The sequence below is a fragment of the Neoarius graeffei genome, chromosome 12 (assembly GCF_027579695.1).
Source record: "Neoarius graeffei isolate fNeoGra1 chromosome 12, fNeoGra1.pri, whole genome shotgun sequence".
Taxonomy (NCBI): Eukaryota; Metazoa; Chordata; class Actinopteri; order Siluriformes; family Ariidae; genus Neoarius; species Neoarius graeffei.
Window position 1 is genome coordinate 19,831,895 of NC_083580.1, and position 23,705 is coordinate 19,855,599.

The 23,705-nt window shown below is 42.1% G+C and overlaps 1 protein-coding gene across 5 annotated transcripts in view; it reads right to left on the reverse strand.

The window, feature by feature from the left end:
* The window catches only part of setx (senataxin), a 114,932-nt gene that overhangs the window by 19,945 nt on the left and 71,282 nt on the right, over positions 1–23,705 (reverse strand). For 4 of the 5 annotated variants that reach the window (XM_060935626.1, XM_060935627.1, XM_060935628.1 and 1 more), the window contains 8 exons: positions 19,356–22,823; positions 18,807–18,903; positions 15,689–15,859; positions 14,822–15,045; positions 13,309–13,458; positions 12,991–13,141; positions 10,026–10,127; positions 5,560–5,687 (listed from right to left, as the gene is read on the reverse strand). In XM_060935626.1, the coding sequence (XP_060791609.1) occupies positions 5,560–5,687; positions 10,026–10,127; positions 12,991–13,141; positions 13,309–13,458; positions 14,822–15,045; positions 15,689–15,859; positions 18,807–18,903; positions 19,356–22,823 (4,491 nt within the window). Of the gene's footprint in view, positions 1–2,108; positions 3,198–5,559; positions 5,688–10,025; positions 10,128–12,990; positions 13,142–13,308; positions 13,459–14,821; positions 15,046–15,688; positions 15,860–18,806; positions 18,904–19,355; positions 22,824–23,705 lie in introns of those variants that run through there. The other variant, XM_060935629.1, reaches the window with a different exon arrangement.

The following is a 23,705-nucleotide window of genomic DNA, read 5'->3' on the forward strand; positions in this document are numbered from 1 at the left end:
GTGTAAACAAAGTTATTAGTTCCGTGTTCTCTATTGCGCGTTTTTCTCCCGTCCATGAATTTTAATATATTCAACTCCTTAAGCTGAATGAGCATGAACTCTGTCTCCTCATTGCTCCAGAAGTGCACGTTTCTGCTCGCCATTTTCTCTTCTCCGTTTGTTCCTTCTGACCTCTTCTGCTGCTCGCTACTACTGTTGTCATGCCGACCGAGGCTGTTGTGTTTCCCGCTTGTGGTCTCGTCACTTCCGGAAGGGGCAGTAAGTAGCTCAACTACTAGCTCGATAGGGTATACATGCACTAAGTAGCTCGGCAGAAATCGCATAATCTAGGTCGTGTAGCTCGATTCCGAGAAATCAAGTTCGGTTCAATTTCAGCCGAATTAAGGTGTATACATGGCATTTTGAACTTCGATTTCAGTCGAGCAACGGCAGAAATTCGATCCTCTCTATGTGCATGTAAACGCACTGACTGTCCATTTCTTCCACAAAAAACACCCAAACCCTGGAATACTGATTCGTCAAATCACAAATACACATTTCCATTGTTGCTGATAACAGTCTGAATGGTCCCTTTTGTCTTTGGTCTGGAAAACACAGCATCCATTTCTTGGGGGGAAGGGACCTGGAATACTGATTGATGTGACCACAATCCACATTTCCATTGTGTGATGGTCCATCTCAAATGCCTCAGAGCCCAGAGAAGTCAACAGTGCTTCTGGACACAGTTAACATAAGGCTTCCTTTTTGCACAGTAAAGTTTTAACTGGTATTTGTGGATGTAACCCAGTATTGTAGTGCTTTACCAAGGTTTACTAAAGTAATCCCGAGCCCATGTGGTTCTATCAGCTGTAGATGAAGGACGGTTCTTGATGCAGTGCCGTCTGAGGGATCAGAGTTCACGGGTGCTCAACTTAGGCTTGCGCCCTTGCCCTTTACACACTGCAATTCCTCCAGATTCCTTGAATAGTTTAATAATATGCACCATAGGGGATGAAATATCCAAATCCCATTGTATCTTTTTTGAATAACAGCTTTTAAACATCTCAATTTTCCTCAAAAATTTGACAAACCGGAGATTCTCAGCCCATCTTTGCTCCTAAACAACTAGGCCTTTCCTGGATACTGATTTTCTATCAAATCATGATTATAGCTGCCAACATTCTGAAGTTGTAAATAGTAATACAAGGTTGGGTACTGAGTCTTGGTGGGGGGTTGGGGGGGGGCGAAGCCCCCCCACCGCCAAAGCTTTCTAGCAAAACTACCCTGAAAAATCACACTAAAACAAAATAGTTTGACAAAATTTATTCTACAAACTAAACTATCATCTTACATTAATTTGCAAAGTTCTTTTCAACAATGGAAACAAATTTACCTGGAACTAGAATACATATCATCAAAGCAATTTGGCACAGATCAAACATAAAAGGAACCTCTTGTAATCAACACCAAACATAAAAATGCCTCAAAACATGCTTGGCACAAAGTGAAACAGCTCAAAAAAGTGTCAATTTCAACTTGCTTCTTCACATGACTACAAATCAAAAAGAACAGAATCAACAACACACCCAGGGCATCAAATCGTGCCCGCCAATCACAACGCAAGGCTTTTGTTTGGATTCTTTGGGCGGGCTTTTGCAGGAGTGACGACAAAGCTGCGCGACGCTGGAGAAAGCGCTAGTGAACAGCGCTCGTTTGACTCCGCTTTGGAATCAGTTTTAGAAGAATTAGGCTACGTTTACATTAGACCGTATCTGTCTCGTTTTCTTCGCGGATGCACTGTCCGTTTACATTAAACCCCCTGGAAAAGCCAGGAAACGGGAATCCGCCAGCGTCCACGTATTCAATCTAGATCGTATCTGGTCCGGTGCTGTGTAAACATTCAGAATACGCGAATACGCTGTGCTGAGCTCTAGCTGGCGTCTCATTGGACAACATCACTGTGACATCCACCTTCCTGATTCGCTGGCGTTGGTCATGTGACGCGACTGCTGAAAAACGGCGCGGACTTCCGCCTTGTATCACCTTTCATTAAAGAGTATAAAAGTATGAAAATACTGCAAATACTGATGCAAATACTGCCCATTGTGTAGTTATGATTGTCTTTAGGCTTGCCATCCTTCCACTTGCAAGTAATAAGTGATCTGCGCTGGGATCTCACACACAGCGGCTCAGTCCCGAATCGTGGCTTGTTCACTTCATTCGCGCGCTGTGTGAGCTGCGCAGGGCCGGAGTGCGCACCCTCCAGAGGGCACTCGCTGTTCAGGGCGGAGTGATTTGGAGTGCAGGATGCCTGCGGAGCCGAGCGTATCCGCGTATTGGCGTTGCTATGTGCACGGCTAACGGTTTTAGTGTAAACGCGAATCGTTTTAAGAACATTAATCTGATGATCCGCTGATTCGACGTAATGTAAACGTAGCCTTAGACTTGGAGTTTTCGTTGAAACATGAGCAGGAAGAGGCTCTCCGCTCATTCCATGATCGCTGAATCTTCACCAAAACACTCGACGCTCCAGTGGTGTCCCTCTCCACATGCTGTTTGTTTACCCCATAGACATATAAACAGACGCCGCATTGAGCTGGTGTCCCGTTGCTGGGATACGTCAGAGTGTCCGCCATATTGGATGTCGCAAATCTTCCCCGTAAACCAATGCAAGTAAATGGACTGAACTTCATAAAGCCCCTTTCTACAATAATATTTAACTCCATGCCTTTTATTCACCCATTAAGACACACACGTATATATTTGGGAAACAAACAGGCATCAAAACAACACATATAACTTTTAATGTGATGGTTATAAAATAGTGTGCGAAATACCCTGTACACTGCAAACTAGTGACAGATACACGATAGATAGCTCAGGTAAGCTAATCAGTCAGCATACCGTAGCAAGCCACCAAAACCTGAGGCCACAAAGTGAGCTGAATGAGCGCCAAACTGAGTTCGGCCAGGTTCTCACGTCATACCCAAACAAAATACATCACTGATTCCTTCACATTCAGAAAGGTTAAAAACATTCATCATACGTTCAAAAACGCTCATCATAGTGTGGCACTGTATTATTTAATTCTCACTGCTTATAACTCTATACCTACCCGGTGGAGATGAGCTGGGAAACTGAAGGAACAGTATTGAAAAGTATTTTTCCAGTCTCACCTGTGAAAGGTAATCCCATGTGATCTCGTTTGGACGGTAAACCTGTTGGTACAGTTAAACGCAGTCAATATGGCGGCGAGGATGACGTATGATTCTACGCAGAATGCGACGTCTATGTTTATGTGTCTATGGTTTACCCTCCCCCACTGCTTTCTGTCGCTCTGACTACGTCACAGTCACTGTTGCGCTGATTGGTCAGAGCGAGTTCAAATACAAATCCCACCGGTGATAGACTTTGAAAATGACCCATGAAAATTGGCAAAATCGTATTTTATTGTAGTAAATTCGTATTTTCGTAATCAAAACGACAAATCATAATAAATATGATTTATTCGTAGTAGTTGGCAGCTATGCATGATTACAAAATCACATTATTTAATTGCTTCATGTCATTATTAGCCCTAAATTGCCCTCGCCCCAACTTTTTTTGGAACGTGTTGCAGGCCTGAAACACAGGAATGGATGTATATTAACAAATGAAATGAAGTTGACCAGACAAAAACATGAAATACCTCAGGTTCATTCTGTCACCGATGAAATACAGGTCAAAGTAAACTTAGAAATCACTGCTTTCTTTTTTTTTTTTTTTAAATTTGCATTTTCCACACAGTCCCTACTTGTTCTGATTCGGGGTTGTAGATTGAGGTCTCAATTAAGAAAGTATTAAATCAAGTTAAGCTCAATCCTGAAATGACAGACTACCACAAGAAAATGTCTAATCTATTTCTACTTTATTTGTAACCTATTCATGGAAAAACATTAGTGACACTTAATCAAAGATTACGATGGAAAACATGTAATCATTGATGATCATCTTCCTCCTCAAAGTTCCACTTCCGCCAGTTTTTAAGCCTGCTCCAGAACAGTAAGGATGTGCCTATTATTTTGAAATTTACTGTTCAGGTAGCAAGAAATCTTTAAGACCATTATTGAGGTATTTCACCCACGTGACCAAGTCACGTGACGCAGCCATTTTGGACGGCACGCTTAAGTCCTTCAGTGCAAGGCGGTATGAGATGGTGGAGACCTTTGCACATTTTAACAAGAAAGTAAGCTGTGATTCGTGTTAAATTGGATCTGTCTTTTATCACAAACACTGTACCCAGCCTTGGTATGGAGCCCTGTTTATTTATTTCTGTGTCCCGTTTCTTTCTAGCCTCTGTTATTGCGTTTTATGTCTGATGTCTGCTACATGCAACCCTAGACAAATTAACACTGCCTTGTTTCACTGCTCAGATGGGTTAACAAACACTGACCCATTTACTTTTTGCTATATATTTTATCAAAATTGCGTTAACTGATAAACTAACCTGAAATGAAATGATCACTGCAAAGTCTGGAGTACTCTGTTGGCTCCCAATCCTGTCTCTTCACAGCTGCAATCCATTTGGCCCTCTTGTCTGGGTCAGTAGGAAACCGGGAGTGATGTGTCGGTCGCGAACGATCCGGTTCAAAGAGCCGGCTCTTTGAAGTGAACGACGGGAGCCGGCTCTTCGGTGGGAGCCGAATTAGTTTTTGTCCTTAGGTGTCTCAGAGAGAGAGAGACTTTCACAAAAAAAAAGCTGCTGTCCGATTGCGTCTTTCTGTTGTCTATTACCATTCAAAGGAAAAAAAGTAGCATGGTGTACGCCTACTTTTTTTGGTTGGGGGGGTTGATGTCATTCACAGCTGCGAAAATACGAAAACTGGTGTAATGCTTAAAGCTGTGGAGCGCAGGGAGGAGGGGAAAATCAGCTGTGTATTTTATATTGGTAATATAACAGTTTTGCATTATGTTTGTGAGAAAATAATTTATTAATTGGTAAGTAAGTTTTATTTCTATAGCTAGAACATTGTTACACTGCTATACTTTACAAAGCTTTACAATGGCTACAAAAACTAAAAAATAAAATGGAAAACATCCTATTGATAAAATATAAATAATAATGTAATTAATTAACTAGTTAATTGCAGCAATTAAATCAAAAATAAAATCTCAGGAGCCGTTTGGGAGCCGAAAGAGCCGGCTCCTTATAGTAAGAAGAGCCAAAAGAGCCGGCTCCCGAAAAAGAGCCGAAATTCCCATCACTAGAAACCGGTAAAAGGAGCGTCCTGCACGCTGTCCCTGTCTGTTATGGCAGCCCACAGCACAACAAGCAAACACCATGGTTATTTATAGAGTGCTTACTGACAAATTAATCTATTCTAGGTGTCTGTAACACGTTTTTTTTTTTCAAGCTGGTTCTCCCTCTCTGTCTGCAGCGTTAGTATGTAGCTTGACGTTCAAAATGGCGGACACCGGGGCGTCACGTGACCCTGTGACGTCAGGTGAAATACCTCAGTAGGAGAAATACTGGAAATCTGTTTCTCAGGGTGTCAGGGGGTGCGCGCGCGCGTGTGTGTGTGTATATGAGGAATGCCTCACCATGGGCCATTTTTTGCCTTTCCTGCCACACTGTTCAGAAAGTGAGTCAATAATCATGTCCAATTCCTCCTTCCGCTTCTGAATATCCAGACCATTCTTTTGCTGACCATTCTTTTGCTGCCCTTTCTCTGCACAAAGAAATTTCCAATGTTACACACCAGCTGAAAGGTGAAGAACTGCATCTAAGGGTTTGACAATACAAGAATATGTCGATACAGACCGGTCCATAAGCATTTAGACTGTGACAAATTTTCCTATTCTTTTCTCTGCACACCACCACAATAGATTTGAAATAAAACAATCAAGATGTGAATCAAGTAGAGACTTCAACTTTAATTCAAGGGCTTGAACAAAAAAAAAAAAAAACCCACATCACATTGTATTAAACCTTTAGGAATTATAGCCTTCCCCCAATATCGTCCCACTGTTCAAACACTTATGGACCCGAATGTACATTGTGATGAGGAATAATGAAACAGCATTTAAGATGTTCACACTGAAATACAATTTTAATTGACTCCGATATCTAAAACAGTGAGGGGAAATAAGGAATTTTCTGACATGTTGCCTGTCCATCCAAATTTCAGCCTATCCGAACGATGGGCCAAAGGCCCGGAACAATGCGGCCAGGGGGTCCGGGACCCACCTTTGGGCCATGGAAGCTGAAGGGCTTTAGATGCCTGCAGATGGCTTCTCAGCTATTTCCAGGCACCATTTTTGTGATCTTCAAAGGCCAAGTTACACTAGCTATTAGTTGTTAATTACACTACAAATTGAATCCAATTTACAAGAAAATATCAGAAGATTGAATAAAAACATGCTTAAAAGTTATACCCAAGAGAATAGTTGTACACACAGGTCAGTTTCATGTCCAAAAGAAAAAAAAAAAAAAAAGGTGTGTGTGTGTGTGTGTGTGTGGGGGGGGGGGGGGGGGGGGGGGGGGCGGGCGGGCAAGGATGTTCCAGTTGGTTACAACTTACTGGTACTTGTATATAGGTACTAAAATAACACTTGTGAACCATTGTGTCAACAATGAGGTTATGGGTTTTTTTTGTTTTTTTTATATAAATAATACCAAGTCTAGAAGAAATTCAGTAATTAACAATACTAATCTTACGTTCATTTACTAATGCACGTTCATTTTCTCTGCGTAACACTCATGACGTATGTATGTGCCCAGTTGTGTTGGCTCATTGAGGTTGGGAATAGCACGTGTGAAATACCCGTTTCTGCCTCTTGCGACGATTTCGCAAGTCCACGGGTGGCGCCTCTCTCATTGCAGCAAATAAATTCTGCTGGACTCGTGAGCAACTCCACGTTACATTTTCCGCACGAGCACCACGCCGTGTCACCTGCACGCAGACGCTCTGCCTCACGCTCGCCATGCCCATGGTCAGCATCAGTCTCATCCTCGCCGTCATCCGAGCTTTCTTCTCTTATTTCATCACCGGAGTCGAGAGTACCTCTCCTAGCTATTTTAAGTTCGTTTCTTAAGAAAAGGATTTTTTAAGATGTTACCTTGTTGACAGTTTCGGCGAGAATCTTCCGCCTTCTTCAAAACAGTCACCAGATGTGTCCTGGGGGAGCGACCTGACAGCAGGAGGCGTGAACTACCTGTCAAATTGGGCGGGACGTTCACGCCTCCGTAGCGTAACATCAGCTGATAACGCACGTCACCACTCGACATCTGGTGACTGTTTTGAAGAAGGCGGAAGATTCTCGCCGAAACTGTCAACAAGGTAACATCTTAAAAAAATCCTTGTCTTAAGAAACGAACTTAAAATAGCTTTAATAGTTAGACGTAATGAACTTCCACTACATAGTACCTCTCCTAGGTTCAAACTGGTACCCTTCTAAGCCATAGCCTGCTTGCAGTGTGTCTTGCGGGATCTCTTCGTATGATTCGACAGAGCTGTCGCTTTCACTTGATGCGCCCGACGCCATGATTACACGCTTATCTCCTCTATTTCGGAGAGTTCTGCTAGTGCAGTGGGTAGCGCTGACATCACGGTCTTTTAAAAATGGCGACTCTTGTGCGGTTTAGCGTATAAAGTATTATATTTACAATTACCAAGATATTTCGTTGTTTTCTAGCATATAAATTTGATAGAATACTTAAGAGTACGTTACTTTGTCACATCAGCAACTGTATATATTATATTTGGTACCCCTTTAACATAATACTGTACTGCAAAGTTTCATGTAAACTGAACTCTTAAATCAACTGACTGGATCAATTGGGTACCGTCAACACAAACACTAGTTCAACTGCATTGTGCAATAGAAGCAACAGTGAATACGGAGCATGTTATTATCTTATTTAGTGTGCCACTCAGGGAGAGGGAGCAGCCTGTAAATTCTGGCGGGACTAGGACCTTCGGTGGCCGAGTTATGAATTTTTAAATCCCCACGAGCAGCTGGAGCCAGGGCTCATGCTCAAGTTTTCCGCAAGCCGCGCCCAGTCCAAAGTCAGACAGGCTAACACGAGCCCTGGCTTGAGCTTTTTCGGGGGCTCTGGGACAAATAGCGGACTGAGCCGCAGTCATACCAGGCTACGCCTGGGCTGGTTTGAAAGGGCTCGGGGAGAGGGATGTGCCTGTAAATTTTGGTGGGGCTGGGACCATCAGCGGCCAAGTTTTAAAATTGCGCCCGCAGGGGCCCCCGTTTCACAGGCCATGTTGCGACAATGTAAACACCCAATGTAACATTTGGCAGATTCTACCGTAACTGGATCCATTAATCACTTGCCCACAAAATACGAAATTTTTCTTGTCCTTTTTTCAGTGAGGTAATATTTTCAAGACTGAAAATATAGTATTTGGTCTTCTAAAACAGCACGTCATTTAAAAATACACCGAGTATATCAATAAAAGATTTTTAAAGAATAAAGTTCTATTTCTTTGACATATCTGACAGACATAACTCCCATTTTAAAAATCACTTTCATTATCCCTGTTGCTATCGTCAGTGAATTTCTGTCAGATGACCTGACGATAGACTCAGCCGTTATGGATCTTTGGTAGTTATCGTGTGGAAGCAGGCTTTATCATTTTTGGGTAACAGAGTGTGTTGAAATAGATTAACAGCAAAAAAACTATTTCGTTCACGAGAGAAGCCCACAGTTATTTTTAAAAAATGCTATCGTCAGTCTGTCAGTCTAATGCACCTGACGACAGCAAAATTCAAGCCCTCACCACGCACATGTTGACTGACGCAAAGAGGAAATTCTACTGCGCATGATTTTTGTGACGCAGACATTTACTTCCGGGCAAGACTTGGAGTTCTGACAGCTAGATTTCATCAAATAAATCAAGGTAAGATTTTCAGTCAGCTATCCTGACGAGAGAAATTTTTGACGATAGAAACATTGAGAATATATTTGTGCATTCATATTTAAATTTTTCTGGAGGAAAACTATCGTAAGTTGAGATAAATCAGAGCCACTTGTGACCCTTTCAGCCGACAGGCCGTTTCAATGTGTTATTTCCCCGCGAAAGTGACAGTCGTGTCTATCGTCACTGTTCTGACAATTATTGTTGATATTTCAATTTTGAAAATAAATTTTCATCTTTATTTCAATATTTTATTTTATTATTTGGTTCTAGTGATGAGGTATTTAATATTATTATTAATCTGACAAATTTAGTAATGTAAGAAACAGTTTTGTTGCTATTGTCATCTAGAGTGTCTGTCAGAATATGATGGTAGACGTTAGTTTGTCTGTCAGATTTTGATGATAGAAACCGATGTGTTTCTATTGTCATTTAGCATGTCTGTCATGTCAGGCTTTTATTAATTAGTTACCAGGACTACGGTCCTAAAATTTACTGTGAATATCCAAGACCCCAAATGCTACTAGAAAAACTTAATAGAATGATCAAAATAATCAATTCAGCAATTTAAGGAGATGGGACTTAGCTGGCCTCTGTTATGGTAGAATCTGCCATTTGGAAGAAAATTAGAAAAGTAGATTCAACCTATATCTTTACAATTTTTCATGGGCCATCGGTTTGATGCTTTTGAAATCCAGACAGATACATACGAATCTTTATTTATTTTTTTTTTTTAAATCAACCATCCAGTCTGATGCTTTTGAAACAGACAGACAAATGCGAAAATTACTGGTAAATGTCCGCCAATCCGGCCTTATTTCCCACACTGTAAAGATACTCTTCACTAACATGAGAATGTGCTGTAACAGTGACCACAAAGCACTTCTCTAAATGTCATACATGTATGCATTATTAGCAAATCCATTTTAATGAATATTCCAACAACTGGTATCAAAACAAAACAATTTAACCCTTAAACTCCACTGTAGTCTTGTAGAACAGTCTCATTTAAACCCCCCCACACACACAAACACACCCTGAAGCCAAAAGGCTGACATTAAGTCATATTGCTATTATTACCATTAATGTACTTTTTTTTCCCCCCTTAACTCTAAATGCATGCATTTTACTCACCCAAGTCTTTCTTGACCTGGTTGTCAAGGCTGAAGAGTTTTAGGTCGTTAGAAATAGTCTTGTCACTCCCAAGTCGCACCAGGTTAATGTCACCACAGGTTCCTGCACACACAATCTTTATCAGTCTCTTAGGCCCTGTCCACACGGCAACGGATTCAGGTGAATCTGATAAAATTGTTTATCGTTTCGGCCTGGCGTCCACACGGCACCGGCGTTTTGGGTGCCCCAAAACGAAATCTTTTGAGAATGGGTTCCAGAGTGGAAAAATCTGGCAACGGCGCCGTTGCAAAGTCATCTGGATGAGTAGAACGGATTTGTTTACGATGACGTCACAACCACATGACTGTCAGTGCTTCACGCCGGGTAGAAGTGTAACGAACTCGATGCGAGTTGTCAACAAATCCTATAACTTGGTTCATGAAACGCACTTACAAAATATTTTCACTGTGAATATTTAAACAATCCCACCAGCAAAAATAGGGAAAAAAAAAGGAGCGATCTCACCTCTTCAGATGTTGGTTTAAGTCCGACAATACATTCCTCAAAAAGGGCGTAGAAGAACAAATTAATCCATCAACGTGTAGCATTCAATTTATTCCGGACCATTAAAGAATTCTGGAGGATATCAGAATGTTGGCGTACTGGCTTCCATCTACCCCCATTCATTCCTCTTTCCGCATCTTTCGTTTTACGCTACTGATTAATAACCAAAACTTTATGTGGCTAATGCTACAGAAGAAGGGGTTTATGCGCATGCGTCTACTTCTTCTATTGTTCTGGTGTATTCGATGGGACCGTCTTACAGCGCACGTAGAGGTGTGGCATGTGTATTGCATCGTTTTCAGCAAGAGTTGCGTTGCCATATGTACCTGATATTTTACTGATCCATTGCCCATGTGGACGCGATATTTAAAAAAAAAAAATTTAAAAAAAAAAAAATCTCGTTGCTGTTGTCGTGTGGATGTAGCCTTAGTAAAGCTGTGTGAAACAGACTTTCTCAGGAGGTACAAGTGAACGGTTACTTGACTTGCATCTATGCCATATTATTTAACAGCACCTGAAAGGCCTAAAATATGGAGCGCCAAAAGTCAGGGAAAGTATACATGCGAATTAAGGTGAAATGAAAATAGTTTTAAGTATCTTCTATATCCAAGTAACGAGACAACAAGCACTGTTGCATTTCTTTTTTTTTTTTTAAATTCAAAGCTAAGCGTCTCCGCCAGCAAAGACGTCCGGACAGAAATCCTTCGTGGCCTGCCCCATTCGCAGTGACACGTTTTCACAACTACAGTGGTGCTTGAAAGTTTGTGAACCCTTTAGAATTTTCTATATTTCTGCATAAATATGACCAAAAACATCATCAGATTTTCACACAAGTCCTAAAAGTAGACAAAGAGAACCCAGTTAAACAAATGAGACAAAAATATTATACTTGGTCATTTATTTATTGAGGAAAATGATCCAGTATTACATATCTGTGAGTGGCAAAAGTATGTGAACCTTTGCTTTCAGTATCTGGTGTGACCCCCTTGTGCAGCAATAACTGCAACTAAACATTTCTGGTAACTGTTGATCAGTCCTGCACAGCGGCTTGGAGGAATTTTAGCCCATTCCTCCGTACAGAACAGCTTCAACTCTGGGTTTTTGGTGGGTTTCCTCACACGAACTGCTCGCTTCAGGTCTTTCCACAACATTTCGATTGGATTAAGGTCAGGACTTTGACTTGGCCATTCCAAAACATTAACTTTATTCTTCTTTAACCATTCTTTGGTAGAACGACTTGTATGCTTAGGGTTGTCGTCTTACTGCATGACCCACCTTCTCTTGAGATTCAGTTCATGGACAGATGTCCTGACATTTTCCTTTAGAATTTGCTGGTATAATTCAGAATTCATTGTTCCATCAATGATGGCAAGCCATCCTGGCCCAGATGCAGCAAAACAGGCCCAAACCATGATACCACCACCACCATGTTTCACAGATGGGATAAGGTTCTTATGCTTGAATGCAGTGTTTTCCTTTCTCCAAACATAAGGCTTCTCATTTAAACCCAAAAGGTCTATTTTGGTCTCATCCGTCCACAAAACATTTTTCCAATAGCCTTCTGGCTTGTCCACGTGATCTTTAGCAAACTGCAGACGAGCAGCAGTCTTCTTTTTGGAGAGCAGTGGCTTTCTCCTTGTAACACTGTCATGCACACCACTGTTGTTCAGTGTTCTCCTGGTGTTGGACACATGACCATTAACATTAGCCAATGTGAGAGAGGCCTTCAGTTGCTTAGAAGTTACCCTGGGGTCCTTTGTGACCTCATTGACTATTACATGCCTTGCTCTTGGAGTGATCTTTGTTGGTCGACCACTCCTGGGGAGGGTAACAATGGTCTTGAATTTCCACCATTTGTACAAAATCTGTCTGACTGTGGATTGGTGGAGTCCAAACTCTTTAGAGATGGTTTTGTAACCTTTTTCAGCCTGATGAGCATCAACAATGCTTTTTCTGAGGTCCTCAGAAATTTCCTTTGTTCATGCCATGATACACTTCCACAAACATGTGTTGTGACGATCAGACTTTGATAGATACTGTACCTGTTCTTTAAATAAAACAGGGTGCCCACTCACACCTGATTGTCATCCCATTGATTGAAAACACCTGACTCTAATTTCACCTTCAAATTAACTGCTAATCCTAGAGGTTCACATACTTTTTCCACTCACAGATATGTAATATTGGATCATTTTCCTCAATAAATAAATGACCAAGTATAATATTTTTGTCTCATTTGTTTAACTGGGTTCTCTTTATCTACTTTTAAGACTTGTGTGAAAATCTGATGATGTTTTAAGTCATATTTATGCAGAAATATAGAAAATTCTAAAGGGTTCACAAACTTTCAAGCACCACTGTACATAAAAATCACTTCCCAATTATATGGAAGCATGTGGTTGTGTGTATGCATTACTAGTACCTTGTGGAGAATGGATGTTCAAGCAATTTGCTTTGAAGTCACTAATGACTTTCCTCATCAAGCTGTCAATGGCGGCATTCGATGGGGCGCAGAGCAGAATTCTCGTTCTGCAAGACTTGCCATAGCGATTCACAGAAGGACTCTGACCAGGCTAAAAAGAGTTCACAACATACACCACAAAATGAGGAAACCACTTCACTCCATTTGGAGACTAAAGGGTTGATGCAACGAGTAAAATAGCACACACAGAAGAGAAAAGAAAGAAAAAGCCTAAAATCTTTTCCATTTCAAAAGACAGAACTAAAAAAAAGGACACACAGCAAGAAGTCTGCGCAGAATGCCAACTATGACTTTGCTCTTCCCGGTCCCTGGTGGTCCGCGGATTAACATCATCTGTGGGGTCTTCTCCTTCCTTTTCACCACTGCAACACCACAGCTGATTGCTTTGGCCTGGTCCCCGTTATATTCCTATAGGGGGGGAAAATATATACATGTTTAAAATAAACTTGCAATCCCATTTTGTATATTCCTCCCCTTTACGGTAAACAGAGTGAACTACTCTTCACACTTGCTCATTGCCAGCTTTACTTCATCTAGATCAAGGTAAGCTAAGCATCACCACGTTACAGGCATTTAGCAGACGCCCTTTTCAAGAGCGACGTACAACAGGGCTCGGACATACCCACAGCAGTGGGCAGCCCAGGGAGCAGCTAGGGGTGAGGTGCCTTGCTCAAGGCAGGCTTGTAGTACTCGAGTGCAGGACTCGGACTCGTGCCCTAATTTTAAGGACTCATGACTCGACTTGGACTTGAGCACTGATGACTGACTTCTGCATTAGGACTCGTAAATTAGAGACGAGGACTTGGATTTTTTTTCTTTATTTTTTGTAACATGCCATAATAAATTTGGCATAAAAGATATTTATAGCTACATTAATTTTTGTACAAGAATGTCACACCTGTGCGCCTTGGCACGTGCATCAGATAGACTCTCAGGCATGCTCCGGACAGCGCGCATGCGCCAAGCGGACTCTCGTGCGCGCGCATGCCGTAAACGACTTGCACCTGCACAGGATTAAGGTGCAATCAGCATGCCTATTTAAAATACTGTGAAAACACACTTACTTTGTGAAGTATTGAGTTGTGTTGCTGACACATTATTATTTCCTTGTTTGGTTTCCTGATCCCTGATTTCCTGTTTCTCGTCTTTGATCCTGCCGAGTCTACGATAGCCCATTTGTGCCTCGCTCGACCTACTGCCCGTTTAACCGTTTTACAATTTTGCCTGCCGTTCTGGATTGTTTACCTGTCTTCACATGTATTAAACAAACACACCTGCACTTACATCCGTCTCCCAACCATCTCTGACAGAATACTTCGCACTCTCTGACAAAGAGAAGCACATTCACCTGTTCAGGAACAAACTAACGTTAACATCACTGAAACAAATGGTGCGGTTGGAGTCTTGTTCTCAGACTCGGAATTTTTTTTAATGACTTGGACTTGAACACTGGGGACTCGAGACTGGACTCTGACTTGAGGTTTAGAGACTCAACTACAACACTGGCACAAGGGCACTTCGGCCAATCCTGCTGGTCCAGGGAACTGAACCAGTGAACTTTCGGTCCCAAAGCTGTTTCTCTAACCTTTAGGCCATGGCTTCCCCTGACAGTATAATTGACAAAGTGCAAGAGTACAGCCTGGAGCAAAGTTAACTTACGTGAACTAGTGGAGAAAGAGAGATAAATAAAAGAAAAGAAAAGAAAAAGAAAGCAACCTCCCCACACTAGTCCATCTAACAAGCTGTGTTCTGACCCTCACGCCATACTTACAGGCATATCTAGGTTTGGAAAGCCATCCTGGCAGGGTGCAAAGTACTTGATGTCTGGATTGAGAACGGGAGGTGCCATCTTGCTATTTCGTAACAAACACAGCGCTCTGAATTCCCGCAATGTACTGATAAGGGAGCCGATCCGTTCGCAGCGTACAAGCTGGGTGTTAACAGAGGACACATTCCCATACGTCTGAATGGAAAGATCCAATATAGACCACTGCCCTACATGTGAAGACAGAGAGAGAGAAAAAAAAAACCCACACATTTGTATTGTACATTGTAATTATTGACCAGCATGATTATTTAGTCAAGCACTCAATGTCCCATTGACAAAGGTCACTTCTTCACAACGGTCTTAAAAATACAATTTTAGAACATTTTATCTTACTTTGGCAATGAATCGAATATACACTACATATAAATATTTGTACAATTCCCAAAAGCACTCTCAATGCTTGGAGAGCCTCCTGATGGCAGGTGTGGATGCAAAGGTGTGGGTGTTTAAAAGAAAAAATACAGTAAAAAAAATCAATCAATCAATCAATCAATCAATCAATCAATCAATCAATCAATCAATCAATCAATCAATCAATCAATCAATCAATCAATCAATCACTTTTTGTTAACCCTTACTTCAACCTTGTTACTCTTGGACCTGAACAAAATTAGTATTGCACATTTGAAACTTTGCCAGTCACACAAACTGTGCACTCGAGTTTAACTACTAAAAGTTTTAAAATCACAAGTCTGTAAATGCTGCATAGTTACAAGATACAAGTACACAGTGCAATAGTTCCAACATGACAAGTAGTCTAAAATAAGGAAATCCTGTTCAAAATTGCATAAAAAACAACAAAACACACACCTCCTCTAATATTTGACACAGTGGATCGTGACACAAATCCAAAGTGGATACTCGTCTCAGGAACAACTGGTTCATCATGAGCATATGCACCAGTGTTCTCCGGCAGCCAGAGGAGCACAAGGTCTTCATCTTTAGGATACGACTGCTTCATCTGCTCAGTCTTAAGGTTTACTATACAATATGATGAGACCAAAAAAACAAAACACACACATTTAAATCGAGTTTTAAAAAAAAAAAACCTACAGCCTACTGTTATACACATGTACAAACAGCACAAAAATTATTTTTTAAATATTTGAATAAGACAACCAAATCATATGCGATACAATGCATAACATACAGGTCAAGCACTTCAGGTAAGATTCACATGAAACATAAGTGCTCCGAGAGCACAATATCCCCCGCTAGCAACTATGCCATAACGCTGGTAAAATGCGACTGAATTGAACGAAATTGCAACGTATTACCGACACAAAGAACCCTACCAAGTTTCGTGAAATTCCTCCAAAAATCGTGAGAGGAGTTGATTTCAGAAGAACATACAGCCTCATGAAATTGTCAAAGTACAAGTTATTTAATCAAGGGTCAAAACTCTGGTAAAATTTTCACAAAATTAAACTGCAATATGTGCGTTACCAAGGCCTTTTGGCAGCTTCGAGAAATTCGTCCAAAAATTACGAGAGGAGTTGATGTCAGAATGCAAGCACACCTTCACGAAATTGTGAAAGTACAAGGTTGTTAATCGAGGGTTGTAACTCTGGTAAAATGCGACCGAACTGAACAAAACAATATGCGTACTTCCAACATATAATAATGCCTCGTCAAGTTTCGTGAAATTCCGCCAAAAATTGAGAGAGGAGTTGATTTCAGAAGGTGAGCACCCTTCCCGGGACAGATGGAAATCGCCACGACATAATCCCCCTTCGGGCCTTTCGGCCAGTGGGGGACAACAACGGGGGAAACGTGATCTCTGACTCTGATCATGTCAAACACTGATGTGGACTAGGGATGTTAACCGATGACCGTTTGACCGGTGGTTGACCGAATCAACGTCAACCGGTTAATTTTTTTTTGGTTGTCGGTGAAAAAAAAAAAAAAAAAAATTATCAATCGTTTTGAAGCTGCCGATTTTGGAGCGGAGAACCTGGAATTCTGTGTTGTAAACGCTTGGGGCATGCCATGCGGTGTAAGGACGACAGCTGACAAATCAGAAACACCCATTCAGTCATGTCCCGCCCTCCCGCCCCAGTTCAACACAGCTGCCACTCAGCGAAAGAAAAGTGTAGACAGGCTTTTTAGCTTACAAATTACTATTGTTTTTTTTTTTTTTTTTAATTATTATTAGAAGGCACATGGAGTTTAGTCCTGCCTTGGCCAGTGCATTCTGAAAGTATGTTCCGGTCTGTAGCCAACAATGCATGTTATTGCAGATCATATCTCTCCACACAAACTAAAGGCACAGATGCCGACTTTTTCACGGCTTTTTCATGGACTGTAACGGCATTTGCTTATGTAGTAATTTTAATACAGAATTTACTCTGATGAAATTATTCAGACACTCCAACGCCCCCCCCCAAAAAAAAAATCGGATCTGCACGAGCCGTGAAAAAGGTGCGCCGTTTGCATCCCTGTTTAAACTCACAGGTTAACCGACTTTAACCAGCTAATGAGGCTCGGTGGTCGGTCAAGATTTTTTTTTAGTTTTCGCCATCCCTAATGTGGACAGACTACAGCACCAAAGACCACATGGATTTCCAGCTGGTCAGTGAAAAACCAGGAATCTGAGGCTACAGTGGGCGCAAGCTCACCAAAACTGGGGAGTCGATGATTAGAAAAATATATGTCACCTGGTCTTTTTGTGGTCCTCTACTGTAGTAGCCCATTTGACACAAGGGTCAAGATGTTGCATACCGAGACGCTCATCACTGTTGTAAAAAGTGGATATATGACTGACCACAGCTTTGTGATTCTGTCCACTGACTTCAAAGAAAAAGGCATTTCTACCTATAGAACTGCCACTCGGTGAATATTTTTATCCTCCTCCCTCACCATTGTTTAAACTCTAGAGACTATTGGATATCAGCATTCTCTGAAATTCTCAAACCAGCCCCATTTGGCACCAATAATTATGCCACAGTCGGTTATATCCCCCTACCTTGGATTTGATGTTCGACATGCACATTAACTGAAGCTCTTGACCCAAGTTAAGGGGTGTTCACACGGCAACTTTTACTCCGGTGTAGCACCGGGGCTGCCCCAGTAGAGCGTTCACACGGTACAAAGTTATAGCGGTGCAGCCCCTGAAAGCTGCTTAAACCGGTGCAAATCTAACCCTGCTCGGGAGGTGGTTTAAGAAATTTACTCCGGAGTAAATGCTAGTTTGCGGGGCAGCACCGATATAAAATGGGACGTCTGAACGCTACAGGGGTAGACTCGCTACGCGTGAGGAGAGTTGATTACATACGGGCATTGCATAATTTGCATCCTGGTATTTTGCACTTCCAAAATGGCAAATATCAACAACAACAACAGAACTGCGTGTCTTCCAGTGTTGCCAGATTGGGCGGTTTTAAGTGCATTTTGGCGGATTTGAACATATTTTGGGCTGGAAAACGTCAGCAGTATCTGGCAACACTGGTATCTTCATCCACATTGTTTTCCCAGCGCTTGGTGATGCCATGACAACCGGGAAAAGGAAGTACATTTTCACGCATGCGCATATTTCATTTCCGCATTATTACTATCGTATAGCATGGTCGCAAAAACTGCCGTGTGAACCAAGTGGGGCTGCACCGGTGCCAACACGCTTCTCTCTAGTAAGCAGGTTTGTGACGTGTGAACGATCCACGAAATTTACACTGGTGTAAGATATATCGCAACAAAATACATCGGTGCAGCATCGATGCAAATATGTGCCGTGTGAACACCCCTTTAGTCAGATCTTATGCAATGCAATGCGGCCACATGACTGGCCAATTGGATAACAGCATAAAGTAGGTGTTCCTAATAAAAACGGTTGAGGAGTACATCTAAATTTCAGTATGCATCCATTTGAGAGAGACAATTCTTTGCAGTAAGAAAACTTTGGCGCCAAGTGTCCATCATTAGACGAACGCACCTGTGAATCTGGCCTTGGCCATGCGTTTGCTGTATTCAATTCCCTGGACCTTGAGGTCAAGTCTCATTCTGCCACCTTTAAGCCATTCACTGACCATCTACAGAAAGAGAGAAAGTACTTTTAAATGTACCAGTGAAAAACAGCAGGGAAACAGGAGGTAAAACAGTAAACTAAAACGGTTTTGAAATGCAAGACATGCAGATAAATTAAGTCTACTAAACAAAAACAGTCTAGGTCACATCACTTGTTCTCTTCATTCAATCACAGAAAAGAGCTGCGAATGTGTAATAATTGTTGCAGCTATAGGAATTTGTCTTTAGGAGTCTTGTTTTTGGAGTAAAATTGTAGAAAGGAAATGTGCATTTCAAGATAAACTGATACATAAGGTATGCATCAAATGACCTCCTCTGAATAAGAAGCACATGATCCATCGTTCATAATAAACCATGCATAGTGCAAAGCATCTTCTGAATCGGTACAGGTTACTGGCAGTGCATAAAGACAAACAGTGTTTTAATTAATAAATAAATAAATAAAAATCAATCTCACCTCCTCGAATGTATTAATGAGGAGGAGTGGGTATAAGATGTTGAAGTACTCCTGATAGTTAGAGAACTTCACTGGTACTTCCTTAAGGGGAAATGGACACAAGTGTCGAGGTATCCCAAACATTTTGTAGTTGTCAAACATGCAGTACTCCCACTTTAAAATAGCCTGTATCAAGTAAGGTTCCTCAAACTTCTCAGATTCAGCTCTTTGATGTTGACCCATTGTTGGCGTTTGCACTGATACAGGTGTTTCTGGTCTGGGATAGGTCTTATAGGAAGGTACATGGGGAGCAGGGGTTACATTAAAAGGTGATGTTGAAGCCTGATTTGGAGAGTGCAGTGTGGGTCTGGGTGGGAAAGGTTGGCAAAATTCGTGTTGTGGTGTGGATTTGGGAGGTGGCGGCGGCAGCATTGCCGGTGGTGGTAGCATTACTGGTGGTGGTCGTGCAACCTTAACCTTAGCAACATTAGCAGCCAGTACAGGGTTGGCTATTTTTCCCATCTCTTTGGCCAAAGAGGCACTGCGGGAACTCGATGTATAAATTTTTGTTGTAGGAGGCTTTGCTTTTTTCTGATGCTCAGTGGGCATGCTAGGTTTCGAGAACAAATGGTCATCTGAAGAGGTCTCGCTGGAAGCATCAAGAAGCGATTTCTGAGGTGCGTTTCCAGATAATGGCTTAAGTTGCACATTCATTTCTCCTTCAGAAACATTTGCTTGGTTGCCAGAGCCATTGTCCATGGGCACACAGCCAGTATCTATCAAGTGCTCACCATACTCGGCTTCCATTTGCTCCACTTGAGAGCATAGCTCCATGTCCGTCGGCTCATTTTGTGTAAGGCATGTCCATTCATCATCACTACCACCACAACTTTCACTCCTGGATTCTGCACCTTCTGCCATGGAACCACTGCCACCGTCATTGTTTTGAAGGGAACTGAACTCTCTACTTTTAATGCTCTCAACACAATCATTTATTGCTTTTTTGGAGTCATCTGACAAACTAGTAATGACTTGACCGGTATCCATTTTACTGTCCACCCTTCGTTCAGGATCAGGCTGAGAGCAGGGAAGGAAATCATCCTCCTCTTCGTCACTTGGCTCCTCCACAATTTCACTTGTAGGTTTTGATTTGGGTAGGGTATCTGATACAGGGTATTTGTTTGATTTGGCAGCAACAGCAGTGGCTGGCCTTGCCTTCTGGACCATCCCACGGCTCTGTCTAAAGTATTGCCGATCTTGCGATGGAAGGAACTTCTTCCCTTTCTTTACGCCACCCTTTTGTTGATGAACTCTCTTTGACTTCTGTTCTGGCTCAACATGTACGTTCTTGCCATGTGATCGAAGTTCATCCAAGGCCACCAAGGAACATTGTGACAACTCAAAAGCTTTCCTTTTCTTTTTTTTTAACCCCAGAAGCTCTGCTACAGATTCTGGTTCAACACGTTTGCGAACCTTTTTTGGTGGAACGATAGCTGGGGTGGCTGTACGTGCAACAGAGGATGAAGCCAGCATTGTGGAAGAACATGGTTTCACGGGGTCTGGAGATATACCGTGATGTGATCTGCGATGAGTCTTGATTTTCTGACTCGGGGCTTCAATAACAGGAGGCTTTCTGCTCAGCCATTGCTTGCCTTTGTCAATCAGGTCAACTTTTTCAGGGGGACTTTTGGAATGTTTGGACTGTATAAAATCACATTTCTCATTGGAACTTTCTTTGGACGGTACTTGCATGGTTGGTACAATTGGTTCCTGTGGCTGTTGCTGTTTATGGATTTGTGCCTCCACTTGCAGACAGACTTTGTCAATGTCTTTATCTGAGACAGGCTGAGTCCCCAAGGGCTCCAGAGCGTCATGACTAATGCATGCTTTGGAATCATTCCCAAGTTTCTGCTTTTTGGTCACCACTGGGATGTCAACACATGGCTCATTCCAGGCAGATCCCACATAATCTTGGGTTTCAAATTCAAATACTTGTGATTCACTCAACTCATCAAAATCACGGCCTGGGCTCTTACTAGATTCCATGTCCAAAGAGGGATTACCGGTTACCTTGTTTTCCAACAGCTTTTCATCACTTGAAGAAACATCAACTGAAATGGTGATTATGTTAGTCTCATGGACCCCTTTTGCACTGCGAGGCAACTGCATTGAAACCTGTCTAACATCAGTTGAATCCTCATCAGTGGACTTGAGGGATCTTTTTAGACAACGCCTTTGGACATCAAGGGACTCATCATCTTCATCGTTCCAGATCTTGCCAAGCTTGGCAGAGTCTAGGATCTTAGATTGTGAGGTTGAAGGCTGAGGGCTTACACATGATGCATTTCCAGTCTCTTTCAAGCCAGTGCATGTACCTTGTTCGCCCTTGGTTTCAAATCTTCCCTTAGCAATGGCTTGTATCTTGGAAAGATTCTGATCCTTCAATAAAGATTTGATTTCTTGCATTTTCCCCAAGTCTGGTTTCATACGAGCCACCTCAAGAGGAGGTCTCAATTCTGAAATTGGTATTGGGTTGCAAGGTTCTTTCTTTGCCTTAATTATTTGTTCATGACCATCACAGAAACTTTGACATTCCTCCTGATCCCACAATGGTTCATCCTTAATAGATTTTATTGTACCTACAGGACCACCTGGACCAACTGCTGCATCTTTGTTTTGTAGTTGCTGCAGAGGTGGGGTCGTTGTTGCATTTGGGTAGGAAATGACATTTTCCGAAGGATCCGACGGTGGTGTTGGCGGAGCACATGGCAGAACGTTTGAAACTTCAGGCTTTTCCGATATTGCTTTTACAAGCTTGAGTAAGCATTTCTTAAGATTCTCATATTCTGATTTGGGAAGATTCCACCCTCTAGCAGACACACCACGCAGGTGTCTGTTAATTAGGTCCAGAAAAGGTGCAGACTCTGGAACTGTTCCTGTACGTCTCCCTTCTTTCAACAGAGTGTGAATCAACTTCATGCAAGCTTGAATCATTGCACCAACACCATCTGCTGGCATCCAGGTCCCTCTAGCAAGATGCAAAGAAGTTGAACAGACCCCCATCCTATCTTGAATTCTGGTATTACAAATGTCAGCGGAAAGGGTTGCACACTGCATTACCATATCTACCCATATATGAGTAAAATAGGACAGCACTACCATGCAGCCTTCACTTAGGTGCAGCTGAATTATATCAACAAGGATGCGGATAAAGAACTCCGTGACTTTGTCGCAGGTGCGTGTCCGTCCAGACAGCACATCCTTGTTGACATTGTTATCCAGATAGTGGACAACTTCCCCAATACAGATGCTATTAAGCACAGTCAGCTCCATGATGGAACGAACAAAGGGAATGAACCAAAGAAAGGTGCTACCATATACACGCATGCCTTGGCCCATTTCAGACTGCAAGACCTTAACTAGGCAGCTTATTTCTTCAAAAATTGCATTGCCATTGGAGTCACTACTGCCAGATGAACAGTTTGAAGACTACAGGTCACAGCATACATGGAACAGAAAAAGGAGTCATGGTTACAAAAAAATTCTTTTTCCAGAGAAACAAAATGACAATATACTTTTCTAGGCATCAATCAATAATGTGCTGATTACTTTTGCAATATAGGCTACGTTCACATTGCAGGCTGAAGTGACTCAAATCCGATCTTTTCGCCCATATGTGACCTGTATCCGATCTTTTATTGACAATATGAACGACACAGATCCGATTTTTTCAAATCCGACCCAGGCCGTTCGGATATGTGGTCCTAATTCCGATCCCTATCCGCTCTTTTCATATGCGACTTCAGTCTGAACCGCCAGGTCGCATTCATCCGACTTACACGTCATCAACAAGCCACAAACGTCACTATTCTGCGCTGAAGTAGGCGGCGGGTCTCTCAAAAAAAGTTACAAGAACATGGCGCATAATCACGGGCGCAGATAGAGGGGTGGGACTCGTCCCACCCAGATTTAAATTCACCTCGTTCGGTCCCCCCCCCACTTATAGGGAGGAAAAAACGTCTATGCTGTCTTTCTTTGCATAAGGCAAACCTCACAGAAAAATCAAAAGACTAATTACCATTCGGTTTATTGAGGTGCACAGCAGTGTATACATAGTTGCAACAACTCACATAAAACAAAGACTGATATTCGGTTGGTTGAGCTGCGCAGACTGCACAGGTTGCGAGCTCGAGATTGGTTGCTATGGTTACTAACAACAAGTTTGACAGGCATATCGGGGTTGGGGTTGGTTTGCTGGCAGCTTTGTTCCCCCCAGTTTTTTGTCCCTCCCAGTTCAAAAAACGTATCTGCGCCCCTGCGCATGACATCAATGCGAGGGATGCTTCGGGCTGTGAAGGTTCTGAATCTTCT